Here is a 17,337-nt window from a genome sequence, read left to right as displayed (position 1 = left end):
GCCTATCCGTATCCGCATCCATTTAGCTTTTGGATGGATTCAGATAGTGCTAAACGGATACGGGCACGGATACGGAAACGGATTTTGGCTATTCATTTACACCCCTACTCAAGAGTTCAAGTGTCCAAGACTCAACTGGTCTTGAAGCATAAGTTCTTTGATGTGTGGAGGAAGAAATCAAACTCCACAACAAGTTACCGTTGATCTGACGGCTTGAATCTGGAAGATCTCATGGCAGCCATGTGTTGCTGTTGATGTTGGAGTTGGATCCGGGCTTGAATCTACTGAACCTATGAAGAGCTGCGTTGATTTAGCCCTATTGATGAATTTGATTGCTCGAGACTGGTCGTGTGAAAAGGGGTTTGGAGTCAATTGCAGAGAAAGACAGAGAGGGTAAGAGAGTAGAGCGATTTGGGCATCTAAAATCCATTTTCTACAAACGTTGGATACCTCAATAGTCATTGTTTATCCTATTTTGATTGAGGTTAAAATTGTCTTTTCAATTTTTGAATTGTTTTAAGTTAACACCGCATTACTCTAGAAGGGACGGGTAAGTATTTTAAAATAAGAAGGGATGAATTAAGCAGGGTTCGATTTTCTGGAGGTGTCATGTAATTTATCCAATAGTTTTTGCATCACCGAGAAAAAGGGTAAAAATCGTTTCTATCCACTTACCTCCAAAATAAAAGGGTCGCAGCTCGTCATTGCTTTTGTCAGGGATCTCCTTGTTAGTCAGCAGGCCACGTGGCATTTTCTCTTTCACTCTTACTATATAGGAAAATATCGTCGCCAATTCATCGTTTTCCTCAGAGGAACTGAAAGCAAGAATTAGGAGCCTAGAACGAAAGCTGAGCAGTGAGAGCTCCGATGGCTGTTTCATCGTTTAGAGGCGCAGCTTTCGGTCGTTTACCACTCTTTCACCACTCTAATTCTAAGGTCAATGTTCGAATCATTTCTTCTTTTAATTCTTTGTAGCTTACATCGAACCATTAATTCTCATTCAGGGAGTTCCCCTCCTCCTCCCCCCCCTCCTTTTTTCCTTTTTAAATTTTATGTTTAGGGTTTTAGCTAGATTTTTTTTTTGGTTCTGGAAGATTTCTTAATGTTTAGATTGTGAGATAATGTATTCGTGATCATCCAATTATCAATGTTAGTTTTCTGTATTCTTTCTCTGACACTTTTTCAGATTCATCGTAGTTGTCCTTAACTCCTTATTCGATTATTCAAGGACTGGAATATTTCAGAGGCTAAGTCTTCCTTGAGGGAGTTCTACTCGAAATGTATTCGAGAAGAGTCACACTTTCAAATAATTTCTTGTAGCTGATTTAGAGTGTGAAACTTCTCTTCTTGTAGATAGATTGTCTCACTACATTACCTAAAGCATTATCAAGTATCTAATTAACATTCTTGATGAGGAATTCCTGACATCTGATTCAAATTATATTGCTACCTGCCTTTGCGTGAGGAGAGATGTTCCTGTTGTTTATCCTTAGAGTCAAACGGTCTGCTACTTTGGTCGTAGAATACACAGCACAACCAAACTTTACTGCTCCAACGCCGCCAAATATGTTTTATATCAGGTTCAATTATGGTTTAAGATTTTTTGTTTTTCTAACATGTTGCTTGAAGAGAGTTTATTATTTGGTTACAGTTGCCAGCAATAAGGACCTCAGTTCAGATAAGGAATCTCAAACATCACTCAAATGTAGTACCATTATATGCTCGGTATTCACAGTCACAGGATTTTTCTTCCCGACTTCAAGGTGTTTTACTTATTCTTCTTATTTTTTATCTAATAATATTTTCTTTTCTTTTTTTTTTGGTTGGGGGGGGGGGGGGGAAGGGGGGGGGGAACTTCTTTTCTCATTCATTGATATGATGGTTTACAATGGAATCCCTTGCTGCTTTTGGGTTTAGATGGATAATGAAATGAAGCTCATGCGAGATTCTTGCTTATCCCCCACTGGAACAATAATTCCTTTCTAGCTCTGTTTATACTACAAATAGGGAGGGTTGCAACATTATGTTTTAAAGGCACATGCACTACAGTCCATCCTGAACAACGGATGGACAACAAAATGAAAAATTAGTAGGTAATTTTATCATTAACATAAAATACAAATATGCAATAAGATAAAATAACTCAAAATTCTTATTCCCAAAGAGTCACTGAATGCCAGGTGAATTTATGTGATAATTGCTATTCCTCGTGCAAGCATGGAAATTTATTTGAATCTGTGGAAATGTGGAGCAGAAAGCCTTTTTTTTTTTAAAAAAAACTTGCAAAATGGATATTGGCGCTTTTCTCAAGTCAAAGTCTTAGTTGGATTGTAGTTTCAGATGTGAGGTAGGCACCTCAAGTCCAATGCTTAACCCATTTTTTCAGCACTGTACCTGCACCTTCTATTTTTCTAATATGAATCTTGGATCCTAGTAAAGTTGGCATGAATTGGAGCTGTTTATGAACCTATTTGGAAATTAGTATAGGAGTACTTGTTTAAGAAATTGAAAAAGAAGAACAGAAGTACATGGCTACATGGATGTGTGCATGGGTAGTTCGATGTTCTTTCTCATCCATTATTTGATGTGGAAGAAAGGGTGTTATACAAACGAAATGAATAAACAAATAACTTGGAGCTCTTTTACAAAAAAATGGAAAAAGAAAAACAAAGGCCAATCTAACATGAAGAAAATATTTTTTAAAGGTTTATTAATAAAAGTATCCAAGTTCCCACTAAAAAGGTCGTGCCTGGTGCGTTGGTCAAGTGCTCACTTGTTGAATGCTTGGTCACGGGTTCAAGTCCTGGAAACAGCCTCTTTGGAAACAAGGGTAAGGCTGCGTACATTTGACGCTCCCTAGACCCTGCTAAATGCAGGAGCCATGTGTTCTGGGTACTTAAAAAAAAAATAAAAATCCAAGTTCCCACTAAACCTTTTGGATCAATGCCTTGTGAGTGGAGTGAGAGCTTTATTTTCCTTCCCTTTCAGAGGCTTTGGTTAACCCTGTATATATGCATCCTGTGCATGATCTAGGTGTTTGGAGTAGCCATTAGCACCAGAAGAATGACTTAATGGAACACATTCTTTGGGGTTGACATACTACTCTCTTTTAAGTTTTATCACTTTGTTGGGCTGGACTTGAACCTTCTCCTTAAGAGATGGGATGCCAAATCATGAAAATTTATCTGGAACCTTGGATCCTGTACATCTGTGCATAGACTTGAATCCATGTGTTTATGCCCACTTGTTTCCAAGTATTTTGAAGGATGGGAACTGATTCAATTGTTGATTTTACTCCAAGTAGCATCCCCAAAATTAACCAACTCACCTGAACCAACATAGATGCATATGTTTTCCAAAAGCAGTAGAGAATTTTCATAATTCCCTTACCACTCTCAGTCATAGGATAACCCTGCCTTTTTTTTGGATATAACCCATGGGCGCTCCATACTTGCCACCACAAACACTCCTCCGCAGACTATATTATTCCCCAGTTAGAGGGATGAAGCCATTTCCCTGTCATTGCTTTGTTCATCAAGTGAAGAGGTTTAAGTTACAGTCCCCTTCTGTCCTTCATCTTGGAAATGTGCTCTCAAGCAGCCAGATGGTATATGATTTTTTCTTTTTTCTCTCTGGTAGGAAACAAAAGTTTTGTTTATTAAGAAGAGAACAAGAAAACAGAAACAGGCCTGGCAAGCAAAAAGTGCAAAAATCCTAAGAAGAAAATAAGAAAGAATCAACAGGAGCAGAACAACACAACAATGCTCCCCAACTCTCCAGCTAAACACCTGATACTCTCTCCATCTCACCAGACTAATATAGATTCAATTGCCCTCAGAAACCTCCCCCTACCTAAAGAGAGCAGAAAAGGACAAATTTTGGTTGATATGCAGTAATTTTCTTGGTCTAGGTGTGGTTGTCTAGTCTCGATATCTTATATGCACCTTTTCTTTTTGTAATTTCCAGTTATATTTTAATCTTTAAGCTTTTCACTTTCCTGCAGATGGCATGGACAACTTGCCTGGATTGGTGGAGGACATTGTCCAAACATCTTTAAGTACGGGGCCACGGGGAGCTCTGAGATTGGTTCAAGGTATTCAAGCTGTTGTTGGTGTTGGCAGTGAGTGGTTAGCAGATGTTTCTAAGGTAAATTTTTCTTGAGCTTTTGTTCTGATATTATCTTGTGGCATGTTTGATTGTGAATGCTTCCTTCTCCTTTTATTATCAGTTTGTGATCTTATTAAGCAAAGAATAAGAATAATTAATAATGATGCTAACATGTTGACATTTTTATCTAGCAAAAACATACTTTATCGGTCTGTGATTTTTTATAGCATACAACAGGATAATTCATGGATGATGTCAACCTCATATCCTTTGCGTTGGTGTTTGACGTTGCACACATAAGCCTGACTTCTCAGGGACTTGGAATCATGGATGGAATCTTTAACCAGTATTAGGCGTTGTTTAGGTAAACAAGAATTTTACTAGTTGAGTATGTAGTGTGTATTTTTTCCTAGGTAACATGTCCTAACTCATTTAGTTGTAGGGCTAAGTGGACAGAATGGTAGAGTAACAGACACTCATTATGCTACCTGGTGCACCCTATGGGCTTCACTTTTTCCATGCCTTGTATGTATAACATCCAAAACCTCTTTGTAGGTGGTATCTTTCCTGCCAACTTCAAAAATATACCCCAACCAAATAAATAGGGTCAGCCGCCCAGAGAATCTTAACTTGGTTGATTCCGTGGTAAACCACAACGAGTAAGCGAGAAAGGGTGAGGTAAAGCCTCAGACCGGTCAAAAGAGCCTCCCTAATACATCATCAGATAGGTAGCAGAAGCTTTAATATAAAGACCGGTGTTCAGCCACCCAGCCCTACATCTAAACTCAGGCACCCAATTGGCTATGAGAGCCGTAAGCTCAATGACACCAAGGGAAAATACACGGTACAAGAAAAGGAGATGGCGTTCCCAGTTCATCAACCAGGTCTGATTAGAAATGCTTAAATGAGTGGAGGAAGGAAGGTGAGGAATGATAGCTGGAAGGAGTGGATGGAGGAAGGCTGGAAGTGAGGAAGTGAAGAATGCCACGCTGAATGCTTTGCCATTTCTTCACATCCCACCCAACCCAGCTGTTGTCTTGTAGAAGGCAAGGTAAGAAGATTGTTGCTCGTTACGAGGCAACGGTGGTCTACAATCGCTTCAACTTTTATCAGTCGCTGGATTAGCGAAAAACTATACTTAGGCTGTTATCTGGTAGCGAAATGTAAAATTGGAACCTTCGTCGCGTCCTAATTTTACAGTCAGCTAGGAACTCTTTGAGCTTCCTGGTCACCTAGGCCTATTCTACAACTCTGCTCTAATTATAGAAATGTTTTGATCTTGCAAATACTTATGGACTTCGAGATACTTAGAAGAGGTCATTTCTTACATTTGTTGGTGATATTGTCTTATTATCAGTATCTTTATAGTATCCAACTACCACTGTTCCAAGAGAAAGATTTGTATAAATTCACATTTTGTTTAAGTAAAGATATTAACAATCACATATCACACAACCATTTGTTGCATGAAAGATATCTTCTTCTCTTTTTTGGATTCAGTAACGGTTTTTTAACTTTATTCTCTTCCCCTTTCATTCACCAGCAGATTGATTTTTGCTGCTGCTCTGATATTTCTCTTTACATTTTTTTTTATCAGAGTTCACATGCTGAGCTTTCTGTTTTAGGATCCATAACATTATTATGGAGGTTAATCACACTGTCATAATTGGCATATTGATGCCCAACTGCTTTATCCTTGATCCCATCAACAACCATAGGAATTATAACTGAAAAAAATAAGTTTTTGAGGTATGAAATGTTATGTTTAGTTATAAATGGAATATCTAGTTGTTAGAGTTATGTAATAAGGGTACTTTAGGTACTTTGTTATTTTCTTGTGTTGTGCTTTGTCCCTTCTACCTCCCTAGGCTACCTTATAGTGTATATTCTATTTCCCATATAATATTAGCAAGTGAATGAATATACGGGAGAGGGACCAATTCTCTCCCCAAGTCATTACCGCCAACCTTCTCCTCCTCCTCTTACCTCTCATTCTCATCTTCTCTCCTCTTCTCTTGTTCTCTTCCACTATTCTAAGCTTCAACTCTAGTAACATGGTGCACAACTATGCATTCAATGGGTCTCGTCTCACCAAAAATGACCTGATTTGGAATTATTAGCATTCAAGCATCAGTTTATTTTTTCTTACTGTCAAGAGAATCTAGTAAACATTTGTGGACCCAAACAACCCCCCCCCCCCAAAAAAAAAAATGATCAATTCAATTATTGACTGGGGATATATTGTGTAGATGGAATCTTAGAGTTATTCATACTGATCTTTACATTTGTGCCAAGTCTTTGTATCTGTAAAATTGTGCATGATGCTGGGTTCCATATTTGTCTTCTCTGCTATGTGTATCATTATCCTCTTGAGTCCTTTTCTTTTGGGGGTGGGAGTTGAAATTAGCCATTAGCCAATCCCATTTAGTTGGGATAAGGCTAAGTTGTTGTTGTTGGTTGAGATTAGCCATTGTGTCTAGTAACAATGAATGATTACTGATACTCTTGAGTTCTCTGCAGACAGCCAATGCATCTGGGAATTTGCCAACTCAAATGCAGCTGGGATTACTTTCTCCACGTTATTTAAGGAGGTTATTTGAACGCTTGGGAGCTACCTACATCAAGTTAGGTCAGGTAAGTCTTGTTTGCCTATGTTTCTTTCTAAATATTTTTAGTTGGAAAGATTTCATAATTTACTGGGAGACATGCATCTTGAGTGGGTTGGGAACCAACCAAAACCTAACCTTTGGGAGGAAAGGTCAACCTGTAACTCAACTCCTCATGAACTCACCCATGTCCCTGGAAAACTTGATCCTGACTCAACTTAGGTTGTGAATTGTCTGCTTGGTGTTTCTCATGCTCTTTATTTGTTCTTGCAATTGGCAGTTCATTGCATCAGCTCCAACATTGTTTCCACCTGAATATGTTGAGGAATTTCAGAATTGCTTTGACCGGGCTCCAGCAGTTCCTTTCGAAGAAATTCAAGCTATTCTGCGTGAGGAATTAGGAAGGCCAATAGAAAGTGTCTATGAGTATGTTGATCCTGTGCCTATTGCCTCAGCCTCTATTGCTCAGGTTTACTGTATGCTCTCTCGAATTTCTTTTCTCACCCCACTTCAGGGCATATGATGAGAAGCTTTAAATTTTTTGTTCAGGTTCATGGTGCAAAACTCAGAGGTTCCGAAGAGAGTGTTGTGATAAAGGTCTTAAAGCCTGGGATAGAGGATATATTAGTTGCTGATTTAAACTTTGTATATGTTGTCGCCCGCATTTTGGAATTCCTGAACCCTGAGCTCAGCCGTGCGTCACTGGTATGTGGATGATGAATGCCTAACTACCTATATTTGCAACTCTTTATTTTTATGACTTTGATGCCAAATTTGAGTGGCAAATTAGGGTGGGTCATTTTTAATGTCATGATGGATCTTACTATTAGTTTTTCTAAATAAGAGTAAATGTCATGTAAATGGATGCAACACCTCTTGTTGAAACTATTAGAGCTTATGAGTTGAAATTCTTATAGTTCCAAGTAGAGATAGCGAGCTCACCATTTATTGCAGTCATAGTTGTCAAGGTGTTGCCTAGGCGTTGCTTAGGTGTCACCTAGGCATTGCGCTGTCGCCTAGTCGCCTTGCTGGTGTCACCTAGCCGCCTTGACAACTATGATTGCAGTTAGTACTGCTAGTTTTGAGGAATGGATTTCCTATTATCAGTTAAAATAGTAGATTTGTGGAATCAATTTATGATTTGTCCGTGTAAAGGGCATTTCTAGGTTGTCAATTCGAAACAATGACCCTGTCTTATATCCTTATCTTTATTTTCACATTTGTTTTATCCTATGCGTTCAGTTAATGAAGAAAGTTAACAGTTCTTTCTTTGTTTATCTGCCTTCTTTTTTTTGGTTGTTCTTGTGTTAGAAGTTTTGGGTATCAATCTTATCCATCCTTTCAGTAGGTTGGCATTGTCAAAGATATAAAAGACTCGATGCTTGAAGAAGTTGACTTCAAGAAGGAAGCAGTAAACATTGAGGCCTTCAGGAGGTATCTAGAAGCAATGGGACTCACAAGGCAGGCTACGGCTCCGAGAGTTTATCCTCTCTGCAGTACCCGACGAGTTTTAACTATGGAGAGGCTGTATGGAGTTCCCCTCACTGACCTGGACTCTATCAGCTCACTTGTTTCTAGCCCAGAGACTAGTCTGATAACTGCATTTAATGTATGGTAGGTCTTTAAACTGTATTTTATCTTTACCTTCTTACAAATTTCACATACTATTTTGATTTTATTTATTGGATCTGAAGTATGATGTATTTTTTTTTTTTTTTTGGGTTGTATCAAGTTTTTGTTTTTATGGCTACATTATTGTTGTCTCATCCATCTTGTGCAGGTTTGGAAGTTTACTTGCCTGTGAATCCTTCCACGCTGATGTGCATGCAGGAAATTTATGGCTACTCCGTGATGGGAGAATTGGGTTTCTTGATTTTGGTCTGTTCATCTTTACAATTAACCTTGCAGTTGCCTCTGTTCTTTTTATACAGCTGTTTTCCTCCTCAGTTCTTGACCAACAAATATCTTTTAAGATAGTAAAAAAAATAATTGGCCTCTATTTTCTGTACTAATGCTCTGAAAATTTTAAGTTTGAACAATACCAATGTTGCCATAACATTCTGATGCTTTATCTTTTGTCTTGCGAAAACCTTAGGAAAATAACATTTTACAACACTAATAAAATGGGGAGGAATGCTTGAGTTGATTCGGTATAGATTATTAAGAAATTGTAAATGCCTAAATGGAGTAAATTTTCAAGAAAGATAAATATTTATTTTGACTTTTGGGGAACCACTAGCAGCTGTTTGTTGGTGCAATGTTAAAAGCTTTAGCTGCCAATGTGAAGACATGGTTCTGAGTCTAGGGCAGCAATCACTTAAATGAAATGGTGAAGGTTAGGACCAACTCCAGTCCACTCCTCCTGGGAACCTGCGAAAACAGGACTTGCACTGGGTTACAGCCCCCCCCCCCCCTTTTTTTTTCTTCCTAAATACTTTCGAAGACTCAATTTGAAGGATTAAATTTACAACATGCTTTTAGACAGATATCTTATATCTAAATGTTGAAATTACATTGAAACTGAACATTACAAAGACAAACGAATGTGGTGGTAGCATATTCAGCTGGAGCCTCTTTGCCATAGATGTATCTTTTTTATGTATTGTGCTGTTGTTGAAAACATCTAAATCAGCATCTATTCTCTCCTCTTGCTAAGTGAAAATCTTTGGATTTTTAATTCATTGAAAGCCTGGATTTTATACTTTTTCATTTGATTAACTGTGCTATTTCCTACTTCCAATTTTTCCGGTTGAGGTTGTTTTATACATTACTATGGCTATCTTGCTACATTGTTCTGCAATTTGTTTGTGTGGTTTAACTGGGAAGATCAGTATGTTGCTTGCAATTAAATTCCATTCATGTGTTTTACAATGTTGCTTTTATTTTTGAAAGCTGATCCTTTTGGGTTTACTTCATCTGAAATTTACTTTGCAGGAATCGTTGGTCGTATATCCCCCAAAACATGGGCAGCTATGGAGGTATTCTTGACATCAATTGCTATTGAAGAGTATGAAGCAATGGCATCGGCCTTAATCGAAATGGGTGCTGCAGATAAGGATGTAGATGCCAAGGCCTTTGCAAGAGACCTGGAAAAGATCTTCTCATCAATACAGGCAAGCACTTCATGCATGGCACTCATTTAGTTTCTAGATTGTTAATTTGTGATCTTTATTTCTCTTACAGTATTATTTTCCACAACTAAAGTGAAGGACGTATTTATATCAATGTTTTTAAAACAGAATGGACCTTGAAATGGCTTAGGCTACTGTTTGGCATCCTCATTGTTTCAAGGATGGTACCAAGGGGCCCGACTACATCTCCTCACAGGAATACCTTGTCCCTTTATCAATGTCAGATTGATTGGAACAGATATCTTTTCTTTCCCTAGTTAAATTTGTGTATAAGCTGTCAACGCTGGCTGCATAGTGCTCATTGGTGGATGGTTGATAATATTGGACCTAAAACTTCATTAGGAATTGCACATTTTCATGATAACTTGGCTATCACTGCTTTTCTCCATACTATTGCTATCTAGATAAAGTGTTTCTTGTATTAATGCAGGATTTGGACACAGAAATTGTTGTTGCTACAGCCAGAGGACCCAATGCGAATGCTACTGCCGTTTCTGCTAACCTTCTTGTTGATGAGAGGCAGATGAATGCTTTATTTCTTGATGTGGTAAGCCAATTTGTGAAAAGTTTATTAGTTTAACTAATAATCCTGATTCTATAGGCTGTGTGAAACTCCATGTTAAATGGTTTGTGGGTCTGGTATAATTTCAATGTCTTCACTTCTGGGATCAGCTTTGACTTTTAGCTGAAATTCCAACAGAACATTGAAATTTTGTCAGAATAATTTTGTTCAAGAGTTTGCTGCATGTTCTAGATGGTGTAAACATTGATTCAGGTTCTTAACCAAGCCAACACAAGAAGGGTTTTTTCTTTTATTTTGGGGTTGGGGTTGGGTGGGAGAGTTTGAGTTTAGACGATGTTGCCCTTGATTTTCCTTTTCATCAGCTAAACATCTCAAGGCCTTCTGTTTGCTATAAGTATTTTTATTTTTTATTTTATGTATGTATATTTCCTTATTACAGCAAACACGCCCATTGATGAGCTGTAAATCTGTTCTACAGGTTCGTGTTAGTGAATCATATGGACTGAAATTTCCTCGGGAGTTTGCACTTCTCATGAAACAGCTTCTGTACTTTGATCGCTATACGCGCCTACTAGCTCCCAACCTTAACATGCTTCAGGACCAAAGGATAACTATGGTCTCAAATCGGAGGAATAACAGTAGGGTTAATTTCTGAATTGCACAAATGTAGGTTATTCTGCTGGTAGGTGCTATCTTTGCAGATTTAATTGCAATAATATGTGTGGATAACAGAAATAGGATTTCTCTACAAGTTGAATATGTAGTGCCTGTAAAAAATGATAGAAAAATACTGTGTAAAAGTTATGAACATGGGTTTCCTTTGTAATGCCAGTAAGAAATGAAAGAAAAACAGTGTGGATAAGTTATGGGCATGGATTTCTCACGCCGTGGCGTGGGAGAATCTCCCGTGCCATTACAATCACGGCATGGGAAATGGTTTCATTCTATTAAAGTCCACATGGTGTCGAAGAAAAGAGAGAGAGAGAAGACTCACGACTCATTATGTGAGAGGACATGGGAAGGAATCCCCATGGTGCCTGCATGGGGATCTTTTTCCCATTATTTATTTTACCCTGAAGGGGTTGGGTGTGCAGCAAGTTGTGCTATTAGAAGGAAACCATCAAAACCTGGTTTTATTAACCAATTAATTAATCTTTTTGGTATAACAGGGAAACTCACACCCCCCCCCCTCCGCCCCCCATGCTCTCACGCACACACCAAAAAAAAAAAAACCCCAGGTGAGGTGGGTCTTGATCCCCAAAGCTCTGTTTTCAGCAGTTAGAGACCTTACCGCTATGCGAAAAGGTGGCACCTCACCCACTGGATTAAATTAAACCTCCTAAAAGAATCCTATTAACTCCAGAACTCGTCACTGGGTGAGCTTCTGGATAGCAGTCCAGTGAAAAGATGGCATGACAGATTGAGTTCATTTATCATGTAATTGTTCTCTTCCCGTGCAATTGTATCTGTTGAATTTAATGGATATCGAGGATCAGCCAAATAAGTGGCCAGTGATGTGGTGAATCTGTAGAGTCCTCTGAGTTGCCGGCAAAGCTGGCTACAGTTAAGGTTCTAGTCATTCCCTAAGCTGTAGATCCGTCTATACCTACTTACCAGGAAAATGCAGCTTTTTTTTTTTGGGTGAATGAAAAATAATTGAAAACAAGGCTTCTCTTTAGTCAACTTTTCAGACCCATTTTATTTAGCAACATCAGCAACTCTTGACTCCACTTTTGAAGATGCATCGAGTGCACCTTTGAGACACAAACTAGAGTGGTATCCTCTACAATGGCTTCAACATCCTCAACAGTGGCTACCCATAAAGATGTCAAATGTTCCGAAGGTAAAGTATGAATTCGGTGGTCCTGTGTTGAGTTGGTACATTTACACCTCATTGAACAAAATGAAGAAGCCTTCTTCCTTGGCACACAATTATCCCCACCAATGATCTCAATATGTTCACCAATTTGATGGTCATGGCTGATTTGGCATACATTTTCCTCTTTGAACATTGTCTAGGATACTTTTTGTTCTTTGAATTGGCATCACCCCCACCAGTGATCACAATGTTATTTCTAATTAGATCCTGGTCGCCTTGGGTAGGTTCAGTGTATTTATTCCTTTCCGAACATGCCTTTTTCTATATTTATTTTTTTGAAGTGGTATAATCCACACCTGGGGTCTGAACATCAACATTTGTTAATTTTAAATGTCCTGAACCTACAGAAGACAATGAAAGACTCCGATAATGTGGAGCTGTATTAGGCTTTTTTCTTCTTGGGATTGTAATCCTCCATACCAGTAGTCCCAACATTATTTCCATTAAGATTATGGCCACTACATTGGTTCTGTATATTCCCTACTACTTCGACATGCTTTGATTGCATTTTTCTTCTTTGAATTAGTATAACCCACACCCGATGTCTCAACTCTCAACATCAACAGCATTTCATAGCCTCAAAGTTGAGTCTCCAGCAGACAACGAAAACAGACTGGTGATCTGGAGCAGGTTTGGTACTTCTGTTACTCCTTGAAAGAGATTAAGGTGTCTTTTTCTCCTTTGTAGTATCATTGCCACCTGCAGCCTCAATGTCACCATTCACTGCCCTTAGACAAGTAGAATCACTGGGAGTTGATGAATGATCTTGGTGGTCCTGCACTGATTTAGCAGATTCCTTCCTCTTTGAAGGTAAATTGGGTGGTTTTCTCTTCTTTGAGGAGGTATCATCACTACCAATTGTTTCAGCAGCATTTTTCTTCTTTGAATTAGCATAACCCACACCTGAAGTCACCACTTCATCAGTATCTCTTATCCTCAAAGTTGTCGAGTCTTCAGCAGAGAAAGAAACAGACTGGTGATCTGGAGCGGGTTTGGAACTTCTGTTACTCCTTGAAAGAGATTTAGGTGTCTTTTTCTCCTTTGTAGTATCATTGCCACCTACGGCCTCAATGTCACCATTCATTGCCCTTAGACAAGTAGAATCACTGGGAGTTGATGAATGATCTTGGTGGTCCTACACTGATTTTAGCAGTTTCCTTCCTCTTTGAAGGTAACTTGGGTGCTTTTATCTTCTGAGGAGGTATCATCAATACCAATTGTTTCAGCATCATCACAGTTTGTCGGACTTAAAGCTTCTTCAAGATAAATTTGAGCTTTGGTTCTAGATCTTTTGGGCCTACTCTTTGGAGTGTTAATTAATCTTTTCGTGTTACTGTTTCCATACTCTGAGTCAGGAATAGAATCTGTGCCTGGTAATGCAAGAAAGTTTTTTTTTTTTTTTTTGATACAATAATGCAAGAAAGTCACCAGCAACAAGTTGAGGTTGCACCGACTCCTGATCTACAAAATTGGAAATAAGAGCAGCTTTTTGTATCTTCCAAGCTGCTTGGAGCAAAGGAACTTCATGTGGAAACAGAACTTTCCATCTCCTCCTACATTGACCATCAGTCCGTGGAGGCACAGCTGCTGCAACCCTAGACCAGTAATATCCATGCTCCTTAATCGCTGCTTCCAACTTATTGTCCTCTTCTTCAGTCCATTCTCCTAGATTCCAGGATGGATCTAGAACATTGACCCATCTTTCTCTATACTGAACTTGAGTTCGACCAGGGACAAATTTTGCAATTTTCGACCAGGATTTGGGCCCAAAAAGCATGACAGCAACTTTCAAGCGTTTGTCTTCATCTACAGTCCACCTACCCACCATTTTCCTAGAGGGATGAAGCGTTTTCCTCCATCTATTTGAGCACTGAGTACCAGTCCTTCCTTCCAAATTAGAAGCTATTAACTGCCAATAACCCTCACCAAAAGCTTGTACAGCTGCACAAAGTTGAGCATCCTCCTCAGGTGTCCAGTCCCTTTTTATAATGTGAATATTAAGGCTCCGTTGATACTGAGATTAACACTGAAATGGAGTTCTGTTAGTCTCCAAACTAGTTGCAATATCAATCCAGTAATAACGAGTCCCCCTTTCTTGGAGAAGATGCAAAAGCTTCTTATCCTCGTATTTGGACCATGGATTATGATTAATCAGAGGATCTTCAATGTTCAACCACCTTGCTTCACATTCAGCACCTGAACGACCCATAAAATGCAGGGAAGCCAACCTTTGCCAATCATTCTTAGGCAAAAATGATCTAAAATTTTCAGGGGTGAATTCAAGATCTGTGATCAATGTGATGATGCTATCAACAGCATCTGAAGCTCCAGAAGTTCCTTCTGAACCACTATAGAGCACCAATGATTTATCAAACAAAATTTCTTGCATTTGTTGTTTTATTCCCTTGGCAAGATTTTCCTTCCCCACCTGGGACCATGGTTGCTGACGCAGGGAAATCGGAAACAATGTTGTCAACGCTGTTCTATAGAATTGAACGTGAGAATTTTCAACTGGTCCATAAGATGAGGCAGAAGTCTTCTTACCATTAACCTTAAACCTTGAGAGTACTTGAACTTTGGAACTGAAATTAACTGGACATGAACATCCTTCTTTTGTGAGAAAGCTCGCCCTGATCTTTTTTGCATGAAGACTGAAAGTCCTTGAGAACTTTAATTCGTTCCAACAGTTTTCTGTTCTCCTCAATCCTTGCCTCTATCTCTATTAGCATTCTCCTAATAAATCTCTGACATGACCTGTTGTTCTTAATGGCGTCAACAAATACCTCTCCAGATGCTGCAAAGCTAGAATATTTTGGTGGTATGGAAGATAACACAGGAGCAACCAGTTGATGCCACTCAATGGAACCCAATAGCTGACTCCTGGGATCTCCGTTACCAACAGATTCTGAATGCTCATAGGCACTACAAGCATCTTCATAATCTGGAAACTCATTGTCTAAAGCCTCACCAGTAGTACCATTCGCCAACAAAATTTTGCGAGTATCCTGCTCTGATGTTAAGCTAGTATTAACGTTATGTACAAAGGTTGACTCCATCTTCTTCGAAGCCTCAAAGTTGTACTTGGCGAAAGGCCTCTGGATCACACGAAGCGTTTCAAAATCTTCTTCGTCATCCAAACCAGAAAGTGGTGGTAGAGTGCTCAGAGGTTTCAAAAGAAGAGGCAATTCACTTCCGATTGAGACAAGAACCGCTGTTGTAGGCTCCAAAACACTTCGACATCATCGATTCCACTGTCGTTGCCTTCAGAATTGGAGGCAGCTGCAAGCGCAACAGAGACGTCTTGATCTCGTTTGGATTTGTTCCTGTCAACATACAAGCCCTTTTTAGGGCTTCCATGTCTTCATCCAATGATTCATCTTCGTCACTCCCAGAGAGGCTTTCATCACCTTCACCGTCGCCCAAAGCATAGCCCATCTCCATTTGAAGAGTCTTGAGAAGCACTTCTGTGAGACAATAACGCGATTAATAACAGAGCATAAGAAGTGATTCTGTTGAAGGAAAGAAGCTCCAGTTGCAAACTTACTCTCCCCAGTGCCAATAATGAACATCGAATCTAAAACCGTTCTTTCAAGTATTCTTTTGGCATTTGTTGGTAACATGTAAACACTTCAGACACCTGAATTGCGGCATCTACAAATTAAATCAAATTGAGTGAAATTTTGATATTAACCAACAGAGTTAGAGAGAAAAAGGGGTACATGGAGAGTCCTGACTCTGGATCAGGTCCTCCAGATCAACCTTCGTTTAACACTAGTGACACCTTTTTATCCTAAATAATGTTGTCTTTCTGTTTTATCCACCCTTTATCCTTAATTTCCTCTGTTGTTCTATATTCCTATTTTGGGTTGGGCACACAGTGGTGGGTGCTTGGTTGCAGTTTCAAGCTTCAATCCAATTTATATAAACATAAGGGAGAGGATTATTGGTCAAGCGGCTCTTCGGAGCAACATAATGGTAATAATTTTTGGTAGAACTTCCATTCATTCAAGCAAAGGAAAACCCATAATCTGAGAGTTCAATATTATACAACTACAAAAAAAAGAGAGAAATAAAACCTTCGCTCAAACTCAAAGCCAGAAGGCAACAATCAATACTGTAACAAAAACTCAAACTAGGCATCACTGCAACAGAAACTCAAACTAGCCATCTGAGTAATCAAAACCAGTCCTTAATGTGAGAGTTATATACTTTCATGTCCTTAATGTGAAAAAAAAAACATGTATGAGTCCAAAGCACGTCCTTAATTAGAGATATGAGATGATTATCTTCATATCCCTTGCCAATCATGTTGCTCCTTTTGTTGATTCAATGTAACTTCCAAGTCCTACAAAATATCCATAAATTATTAATATGAGCATAACTTGGTGACTTCTCTAAAATACAAATAGAGAATAATGAGAGCATGCCAAAATAAACCTAGAAGGAAAATGGCATATTTGTTCTTCCATTCCTTATAGGAGGTCCTACCTCAGCAAGCTCAAAATGAGTGCTGACCAAGAGATGAGAGGGAATGCCCAATTTGTATAGGACCACTGGAAGGTAATTGGCATATTTGTCCTGTAATCAAATTGTAATGAGTTTTTACCTTCTTTCATCATTAAAATAACTACAATAGAAGTTTAAAAATTCAGGTACCTTGTTTACCATTTTTAACTTGAATGTTACACGAGCTTTGACACTTCTATTTTCCTCTTCTTCTCCATAATGCTTACTATTCTACCACTTGGTCCACCATCATCTTTTTCTTGAATTCCACTTATTTGTTGGGACATTGGCACACCATGGACTAAGGCGCTTATTTTATGCTTTGATCTTGCTTCTTCTTTCAAAATTTCTTCTACCTTTTCATGCCCCTCTCTCAACAATTTTGTCATGAATAAGGTAGTCTTCTCACTATTTGCAGCCTTTCTGGCAAGGCTAACACTTTGGTAGCACATATTATTGTAACGAGAACCTGTGAGTACCTTATCATTATCTTTAGTAACACATCCATCATAGGTGTTTACAATCCCAAACTTTGCAAATTTTGTCCATCTTTTCAATATATATATAGGGACGGAAGCATACAGA

The 17,337-nt window shown here is 38.8% G+C and overlaps 1 protein-coding gene and 1 pseudogene across 1 annotated transcript; one reads left to right on the top strand and one right to left on the bottom strand.

Moving 5' to 3' along the window:
• Positions 1–754: 754 nt before the first annotated feature.
• On the top strand, positions 755–11,169 carry LOC122656606 (uncharacterized aarF domain-containing protein kinase At5g05200, chloroplastic). The gene is made up of 11 exons (XM_043851206.1): positions 755–936; positions 1,652–1,763; positions 4,004–4,146; positions 6,628–6,741; positions 6,994–7,182; positions 7,263–7,418; positions 8,062–8,327; positions 8,494–8,591; positions 9,648–9,826; positions 10,275–10,391; positions 10,846–11,169. Exons 1-11 carry the CDS (start codon positions 868–870, stop codon positions 11,020–11,022), a joined length of 1,620 nt encoding a protein of 539 aa, XP_043707141.1. The 5' UTR covers positions 755–867; the 3' UTR covers positions 11,023–11,169.
• A 2,266-nt stretch (positions 11,170–13,435) lies between these two features.
• LOC122656598 lies at positions 13,436–15,767 on the bottom strand (annotated as a pseudogene).
• Positions 15,768–17,337: the final 1,570 nt, after the last annotated feature.

The sequence above is a fragment of the Telopea speciosissima genome, chromosome 1 (genome assembly GCF_018873765.1).
Source record: "Telopea speciosissima isolate NSW1024214 ecotype Mountain lineage chromosome 1, Tspe_v1, whole genome shotgun sequence".
Lineage (NCBI taxonomy): Eukaryota > Viridiplantae > Streptophyta > Magnoliopsida > Proteales > Proteaceae > Telopea > Telopea speciosissima.
Note: the sequence above shows the minus strand (reverse complement) of the source record. Positions and strands in the feature narration are given on the sequence as shown.